Source organism: Gymnoscopelus braueri (genome assembly GCF_963280865.1).
Source record: "Gymnoscopelus braueri genome assembly, chromosome: 4".
Lineage (NCBI taxonomy): Eukaryota > Metazoa > Chordata > Actinopteri > Myctophiformes > Myctophidae > Gymnoscopelus > Gymnoscopelus braueri.
In genome coordinates, this window is record NC_137605.1 from 24279831 (window position 1) to 24289155 (window position 9325).

At 41.0% G+C, this 9325-nt stretch overlaps 1 protein-coding gene across 1 annotated transcript; it reads right to left on the minus strand.

The window, feature by feature from the left end:
- Positions 1-486: 486 nt before the first annotated feature.
- On the minus strand, positions 487-8283 carry yrdc (yrdC N(6)-threonylcarbamoyltransferase domain containing). Its single transcript, XM_080426241.1, has 6 exons — positions 8060-8283; positions 6740-6935; positions 5920-6034; positions 5377-5496; positions 4982-5112; positions 487-1440 (listed from the first exon to the last, which is right to left on the minus strand). The coding sequence occupies exons 1-6, from the start codon at positions 8235-8237 to the stop codon at positions 1371-1373; spliced, it is 810 nt and encodes a 269-aa protein (XP_080282367.1). The 5' UTR covers positions 8238-8283; the 3' UTR covers positions 487-1370.
- Positions 8284-9325: the final 1042 nt, after the last annotated feature.

The following is a 9325-nucleotide window of genomic DNA, read 5'->3' on the forward strand; positions in this document are numbered from 1 at the left end:
AAATGACCCCAGAAGTGTTCCAACCGCTTGAACCCTCTAGACCTAGTACATTTGGACCTGATTTGGATCTGTACTTGGACCGCTTTTCAGCCTCTACACTTAATCTCTAAAAAAAAATGCTGATCTACAAGCTCACAATGCATCATGTTGGGACTTGTAGATAGGCTATTTTTGGCTAATGTTCCCCCCAGAATATGGATGCTGGTGAAATATTTAAATTAATACTCCACCGTACACCAGTGTTGCACAGCAAAAATACTAGATTTAGATAGTTTATCATTTTTGACCATCGTACCCTCCTGATTCACAGGAAAATACAAGTGACAAGATGAAAAACACAGAGCTATAATATGGATTTTCAATGCTATATGCCCAAATGTGATATTTTGCAAGAAGACAGTAACAATGGATAACAGTATGATGTATTTATTGTTGCCATAGCCAATGTTTGTAGAATTATATGTACCCATAACAACAATAACTGGTTGGTAAGCAAACCATACCCCCCCCCCCCCCCCAAATTACAGTATTTGTGTACATCTTAATCAGATGTTTTTCAAACCATAGACCATAGTCACAAGGTGGCCATTTTGCTCTTACTTCACACTTAGGGTGATACATTTTCCTCATACCCAAGTATGAGCAAAATGGCCACCATGAATACTGTATGGTCAATGGTGCCACTTGGTCCAACTGTCGAGTATGATATTCCCAAAACTCTGATAACGTAGGCTAATGAGCTAGTAGCTACAGCTACTGTACATGCAGATAAACAATAAAGACAGCCATCCTGCAACTATCAATAATCCCCCCACCAATAAAATAAAACAGATTGGCACTCTTAATAAATAAATTCTGTGATTATAGTCTATACACAATGTACAAAGCCCAGTCTATTTACGTTACCAGATTATGAAAGGACTCATGTGATTCGGACAATTAAAAGGCTACTACTGGAGTGTACTTTTGCTTGACATAACCATCCATCCCCCAAGTAACAAACGCAAGTCCAACTAAGAATCCAACCGTCACTTCCTGAGTATAACCTGCTTTGATTACAGTAAGCTTTTTTACTGCAAAAAAAGACAAATAACTCACAGGACCTGTAATAATTTCCTCTCAAATCTGTGGACACAAGCTAACCCTAATAAAGATGAAAGGGTTCAACTTGAACAGAAACAGAAACAGTGACCATGTGCCTTCAGTCCCATCAAAAACAGGATGGTTTTCTTCGTACGGTACTAGGCATGTTCCCAGGAAAACAATCGTTCTTCCTTGCAAACATGAAAAGGATTGATGTCTTTTGAAGAAGCCCTGAAATTGTTGTGCGTCTCAGCGTGTCTTGTGGGATGAGTAGAAGGGTTCAGACCTCATTTATCCCCTGGGTCCTCTGACAGCCCATATTTACGCTCCAACAAATCCACCGTAGCGGAGAAGGCACTGAAAAAGGGGAAATTACATTAAACAGTGCAAAATATAATTTTCTATTGTTTCAGATGGCCCCAAATCTATATTTTCAGGTGCTTCCTATTCCTCGATTCATTCCCTGAAGAAGACCTCTGTGAAAACGTGAAACGTTGGTTTCCTATTAAAATGAATACAAATTAAAAACCTTTTTTGCATCGTGGTTACGAGCTGTGCGACCTCTCTTCTTTTGTATACCTTTGCACCGTGGTCAGCACCTCAACAATATTGGTGTGAGCCCTTTCCGCCCGTTTTCTTTGCCAGGTGCTTCCTATTAACACAGTGGTTTGTCCTAGAAGTACAGTACACAGTAAGGGAACCTGTGGCTGTGGCAGTTTGCGTGTGCCAAGGCATGCATATTATTTGAGAAGCAGATATGTGCCTTCACACTAGTGATGCAGGGTTGATTGATACATAACCTGCAGGTTGACCCATGGGCCAGATGGGTTCGGCTAAGCTTTACTAGAAATAAGTCACGGATTCGGGCGGACGGCTCAACACACATACACATGCATTTGTTAAAGTGTTGAGGCTTCACCTACGAGTTCACACTGCTGGTGCATACATTTTTTAGGTCAGAAAGAGGCCGACTTAATCAGAGCAATGTTGAAAACGGACGATGCTAAGGTTGCACGCAAATTAAATGGGCCAAAAAAGTAAGGCGTGGGAGAGAGAGAAAGAGACAGGAGTTCATGTCCATAAAGCTACTGCTTTAAGTGTTAAGGATGCATCGCTTGCTTTCATCATTTAAACACCCCAATAGACATAAAAAGGAGGTAATGTTGATAACGGGGCTTCCACACTATAGGATTGAATCAGACTGCAGGTTATGTCAAACATCCCTGAAAACAGTCAAACAGCCCTGAAAACAATCTGCAGGTGCCCGTCTAGGGAGCGAGGACATGCCAAACAACCTTAATACCCAAGCAGAAAGACTATTTTGACAAGATAAGTACATTGCTTGCCTTTTGACTTCTGCCACAGAAGTCATATTGCCCTCTGAGCTCTGACTCCCAGTCATTGATAACATGTACAACTTCCTCTTTCAGAAGTAACATCAAAATCCTCACTTGCAAGGGCAAATGCCTGACTAAGTTATCTCCCAGACAAACTTGACCATTCCTTACTGACTACATTCAAATAGTAAATCATAAACATGTAGTCAAGAGAGATCGAACAGCTCTACAATTTAGGCATTTAGCAGACGCTCTTAATCCAGAGCGATAAGTAAGCAGTAAGCAAGGAAAACATGAGGTAATACATCAAATGCATAAAAATAGTAACCTAGAAAAGGATCATAGGTAAACCAAGAACCTATCATCAGTCTACTCTAAACAGTATAATATCAAAAGATTGTACTACATACAAACTATGTCAGGTCAACAAATTAACCTGGCATCGGTCTACATAACATGCCATCTAAATTACATTTTAACCTTTGCATAAGCCTGCAAGGTGAAGGTCGTCATGGCTAAGCCAATGCTACGGCAAGTGCTACGGGCTAAGGTGGAGTCTGAAGAGGTGAGTCTTTAGATTGCGGTGGAAGATTGGGAGTGGGTCTGCAGTTCTAACTGCAATGGGGAGTTCGTTCCACTGCTTGGCAGCCAGAAGGGAGAAGAGTCTGGGACGTGTGGAGCGTTGTCCAGGATGTTTTAGGGAAGGTTCTGACAGTTTCCCTGTGTTAACTTATCTGAGTGAGGGGTTGTAGGGTTGGATCAGGCTTTGAAGATATGGGGTGCCATACCTTTGGTTGCTTTGTAGGCCAACATCAGTGTTTTGTACTCTGTGCTCTAATAAACATCACCTGCAGTGCACCTCAGTTCATTCACAATCGCTGACTCGATATGCAGTGTGGGACATTAACTGAAAGATTTGTTGACTTTCACCCCGTGCAAATGGAAGCACAAGGAGTCCCCGCCTAGCTGGGAATAGCACTAACACAGGCCTGAGCCTTGGGCCTGCCTGTTTTGACTACAACTTGCTTTATCTGTACAGTATGTCACAGACACTAACATGGCCTGTTCTCCTGGCAATGGACTATGTGGAGCAAAAATGTTGTATTCCTGTCTTCGCCTTGTTGCCGGTCTCAACGTGTAGTCCTATCATTCTTTTTCACCTCACACTACACAATTTGCAGTCATAACACCCTGTAATATGACACAAACATGTAACTTCACGGACCCATCAGAAACAACGGATTCTCATTTTGAGAATGGTACATAAAACTGAAGAAATATTTTTATCAAATAAAACTGAATAAATGTAACGACATATTAACGTGCAGGGGAAAATAAAATTATAAAAGCAAAAGGTCAAAGCAAAATATTAACACATTCAAGCAAATTAATTTAATATGGACGCATTTGTTGTAGTTTATTAAACAGTGAACATTGACTGAGTGCTGGTAGAATGGTACTCCAATAAAAAAAGTCCCATTGCTTAAATGTTTTGATAAATGCTTTAAAAAGAATAAACAAATAAAATAAGTGTTAAAGATTACACCCTGCTGGTTAAACAAACAATTGGCCCGATTCACTAAGAAATGTACGACCATATTTTGATCTTACCGGCATTTAAGACAATTTTCTTCTTGTCTTAAATGCCGGTAAGATCAAAGTATGGTCGTAAATTTCTTAGTGAATCGGGGCCATTGCCCTTGTCTCACTACAGACTCCAAGGAGGCATGGTAAACTAAACAATGATAGGGATGTGGCCTTGAGTTTCTTGTTCTTGGATTGACTGGGTTACCATAATGAATAAACTAGTAATAATAAATATAGATATGTTATACAAGTGCCTGGTATTTATTGTTTTGAGTACAGCTTAGTCCTATGACACAAGCTCTCCCCCCATATCTTTGTATATACAGTAGGTAAGCTCTTCTCCCTGCTTTCACTTGAACAGTGGTTCTTAAAGTGGGGTTCAGGGACACCCTGGTGTCCTTGAGGGGGTTTCAGGGGGTCCCCAGTAAATATGAGGACCAGTTCCAACACTTGAGCCCACAACAAGCTCACAAATTCCTCGACAGCTACTATAATGCATATACAGTAGTGGTTTGCAGGTCAGGAGGTTCATTAATGTACATAGTTGTGGGTTGGGCGGCACAGACTGGCTATGTTTAGCTCCTTTATCGTTTGGTCACAGACCAAATAGACCACTAAATTTGAATTTCAATAAATTAAACAAATTGGTCATATTACCTTGCGGTACAGACACGATTGTGTAACAAATCTTGCACAGTATTGTTGTTAATAAATGAGGGCATCATTGCAAATGGGAATGTGGCAGTGGCACAATAATAGTTTTATCTCAATGATCTTATTTGCATAATAGCTGGAAGCCAAATGTGTTAATTGGAATTAAAATTCAATTATTTGAGCCATAATTGACTCCATAACATATAATATGTAGATTTGTTTCTGTGTGGGAGCCTGGGAGGCCTATGTAAAATGGTGGGAGGCCATCATAAATTACTGGAAACACTGAATACTAGCAGTCTGTATGTGCCATTACTCACCAACCAGGCCGGATGATACGGTATTTGCCGAGCACCGATAGGTCGACCACTGTTGACCCCAGTCGGCTCTGGTCTCCTATTGGCCCGCCGTCTACCACCACTGCTAGCCTAGGCCACAGATCCTGAAACTCCTGGACATGAACAAACACATCAGTGTTTACATATCTTACATAATCAGTGAATATATCTTTATAAAATATGTGATTGACTGAGACATTGTTGAGAATGTGATCATAAGTTCACATAACTTAGGAGTTAAGTGTCTGTGTATGTGTGTAAAGTTATAAAATCAAAATATATAATAATTTTTGACAAGACTTTGCAGATGGTCATTGCATCTCTACCATTTGTCTAAGAACAATTTCTCCCAACACAAAAAGTTTAATTTCACTCACATGTACAGCCACAGTGCTGTTGTGTGTGCTGATGTTAGCGCTGGTGAGTGCAAGTGGCTCCGCACACATCTGGCAAAGGTGTCTCAGGAAGTCGTGGTCTGGTATACGTACACCCACTAACTGGGGGGGCATAGGAAACAGTTGAAGATTGAGAGTCCATAGGGACTTTTGACAGGTGGTTGATGACAGGGTTATTACTTCCATTTTGAATGATTAGATGGATGAATGAATGTGCACATCATAGGGCTGGGCGATATGACTTCAAATCAATATCACGATTATTTAACTATTCTGTAATAGCGCTATTTTTGCATGCCACCATTGTACATAGTAACCCTAACCCTATAGAACAGGGCTTAAGACAAGTGGTAAATCAGACTATTTTAAAAAAATAGTTTCTTCATGTTGATTCCTTGATTAACAAACAAAATATATACCGGTATATATAAAAAATGAAATATAATATTTAAAAAATATAAAATGTATATTAAAGCTGCATCTTGATTATTTTAAGTCTGTGGCCAGTTTGAGGGATGGACTTACCGGAGTGAAAGGGTTGAGGTCTGGGTTGAGTACCTCTGACCTTTCAAACACCAGAGTAACTGGACCAGGCAGCAAGTCACCTAGAAGCTCATCCTTCACCTTCACCTTACAGTACCTGTCCAGGAACAAGGACATGACACATTCACATCACCCACGGTCAACTGCACTCTTTTGAAGCTTGCCGTTGTTATAGGGCAAGTAGGGCTGGGCAATTAACCGAAAATATTTCAAAACCAAAATGTTGAACAATCGATTAATCGAGAAGCAGATTTATTTTGGCAATTTTTTTTCAACATTTCTTATATATCAACGAATCGACTTCAAATAGATCTTTTACGTTCGTTGTACAATGGTGGCCTGCAAAAATAGTGAAAATCTATCTGCTACTACTGTAGATCTGCTATTTTCAAAGTTTTTTTAATAATTGTTCATTAATCGTAATCGAGGCAAAGGTTTGAAATAATCGTTATATATATTGATTTGAAGTTATATCGCCCAGCCCTAAGGGAAAGCAAGTCTCCCCATTTTGGTCATAAAGGTTGACAATTTTGCTATTGACCGTCTGCAAAATAGTGTAGAAATGTAATATGTTAACAACAGTTTGTCTTTACTTGTTTATGCACCTAGACTACAACATGTAGTCTAGGTGCTAGTGGAGGGGGGTGGAAATGCCTGCGCACAATATGGACAAAATTCCATGCCTCAATAGTAATGCCATAGGATACAATATACCATATGACTATTGGGTTCACACTAATTTTATATTCCAATTGTAGCAACCGTGAAAACGAAACAGTCTTCAAAAAACTACTGAACCTACTTATAAATGTCCTGGGTTTCTCCCACACAAATAGCCAGCGGTTTGTTTCCGTTGCGTCCCTTGATGTTGTACATCTTCTTGATGGCCTGTGAGTTCTGGGCCAGACACGCCAGGCCATAGATGGTGTCAGTGGGCAACGCCACGACGTGGCCCTCCTTCAGAGCCTCGGCGGTGACGTTCAGGATGTCAGCGCCATCTACAGGCCAAAAAAACAAACCTGGGCATCATCTCCATGTCAACTCTTTGCAATACATTGTCACAGCCTTGCAAAAAAAATAAAAAATAGATCTACAACCGACTATAATAGCTTATATTAATGGGTTGCGACCGACTTGCGAGGCTGTCTGGTAATCAGAGGGTCCGCCTGTCGAAGTGTCTTGCTCAGGGATCCTTTGAGCAAGACAGCTCCCCTACAAGTGCTTGCTCAACATGGCCATCTGAGCAGCCATCAGCGGGTAAAGCTGAAACAGAATTTACCCTGCTGCTGGATGCTAACTTGTAGATCAGCTCTTTTTTGGCCAAGCAACATCGTCGTAAGACCCATTGATAACATTAAATAGAAAGCTAGCCCTGAAATATGACTGTCCATATGACAGTCATGGATGGACTTCAACCTGTTTGCACTTTCTCCATTTACATGGATTTAGATAGATGTACATCTACATTAGAAGTACCCATATCTTACGTATTGTTCAATAAAAAGCATTGGAATCCGATCGGATTTTTTTTTTATGTTGATGAATTGAATACATAGGATACGACCCCAATGGAAACAAGAACGCAAGGACTTTTTTTTTGTGTTATCCTTTTAGACCAAGTGTTTGACTGTACTCGTGCATTTCTGTATAATAAAATATTCAATCAATCAATCGGTGGCCATTTCTCAGTTATAAGGAATTAGAGTGCAATATACCTCCCAGCCGATAGGATCGCGTAGCTGAAAGCATATGGCAAAACAACGGAGCAAATGGTCACCGATTGGATTAAAATGCTTTTTATTGAACAATAGCTAAGATACGGGTACTTCTGCGGGCCCGAACATAATTGTAATATCCATTGCCATGGGGTAAGAACTTTATATTTGAAATCTGAACGTTTCTGTAGATGTACGTGCCACAAAGGGAGAAAGTGCAAACACCAGGTTGAAGTTCATCCATGACGGTCGTGACAGACGACCGTCGGGTGTGATCCATGGCTAAATAGAACACGTGCTTCATCAACATGGACAACACCCATTATGAGGACTAATGTTTTGACCTCGTGTTGGGAACTACTGGGTCACCACCATAGACTGTATGGTCACCACATGGACAGCGTTACCTGTTGGCTGGCCCTCATGACGGGCAGAGGGTCCATTGACAGTCGCTGGTAACAGAGGCAGCACTTTGGTCTTCAGCTCTTTACACATCACTGGTCGTTGTGTTGTTGTGACAGCGGCACAACTGTGAGCGTTTCTTGCTTCGATCAATTTAAAACAAAGATAATAAACGCGCTTCATACATAATATACACACACACACACGACTACACCAACACCATGTTGTCGTCGTCGCCTGAATGATGACACCTCTTCCGGGTTACACCCCTTCGTAACGCCCACAGACGGTTTCTTAAAGCGACAATGCAGTGTCCCATTATCAGAGCTACAGAGCACTTTGCTGGAGTCCACGCACGCATGCGCGTGTGCACACACACACACACACACACACACACACACACACACACACACACACACACACCTGTGGACCCCCTGGAACCCCTTCAAGGACCCCTGGCTGGGAGTCCCTCCCAATTTGACAACCACTGATTTTTAGAGTGAGTCCCTCATATTGCCTGTGATGACTGATTGATAAACAGACTCCACCTGTGCACTAGAAAAAAGGTAGAAAAAAAAAACACAGTAGTAGAGCAGCCAAGCAGGAGAAGTGGACTATAAACTCATGGCTTCTATCTCAGGTAACAAAACACAAATGCTTTGTTAGGCGCTCAATTGCTGCAACGTCAATGTGTCTTATAATATTTTGTTATGATCTTCAGATGATAAACAGCCAGGCACACAGGCTGGTCAAAATGCTGAACAAGATGGCTCAACAACAAAGGTCACCAGTTACAAGTCCATGAAATTGCCCATGTTGACCAATAAGATATTGCATATTTGTCGTGAATTCTGTGTAATTTTGCACCAATTGAAACACATGAGTGACCCATTATGTTTTGTCCAACACAGCTCTTGGGAGACATGGAGAGCCAATTGCAAGACCTGGAAGACAAGCGGAAACTATGTGAAAGAGTCTTGAAGGACTGCCATGCTCTGCAGGGCATTCTGGTGGTGAGTTTGTCCAACCTGCACCTTGCTTTAAAACTAGGGGTGCAACAGTTAATTGAACTAGTTGATTAAAACAAATAATTGATAATGAAATCCAATAATTGATTAGAAATCTATCCTTTCTTTTGGGCATGTCTTTATAGGCAAAAAGTTTCAATAAATGTCAATTGTTCAAATAGCTGACAAGCTCAGAGTGCATCAGCGTTGTGAGCTTGTAGATCTGCTATTTGAACTATTGTTGCGTGACACCATTGCACCATT

Coding starts and splice junctions, on each gene's coding strand:
- yrdc (XM_080426241.1), bottom strand. CDS start 8,237: ATGAAGCGCGTTTATTATCTTTGTTTTAAATTGATCGAAGCAAGAAAC. Junction 6,035..6,739: donor GAAACCCAGGACATTTATAA/GTAGGTTCAGTA, acceptor GTTCCTGGACAG/GTACTGTAAGGTGAAGGTGA. Junction 5,497..5,919: donor ACCTCAACCCTTTCACTCCG/GTAAGTCCATCC, acceptor ATGCCCCCCCAG/TTAGTGGGTGTACGTATACC.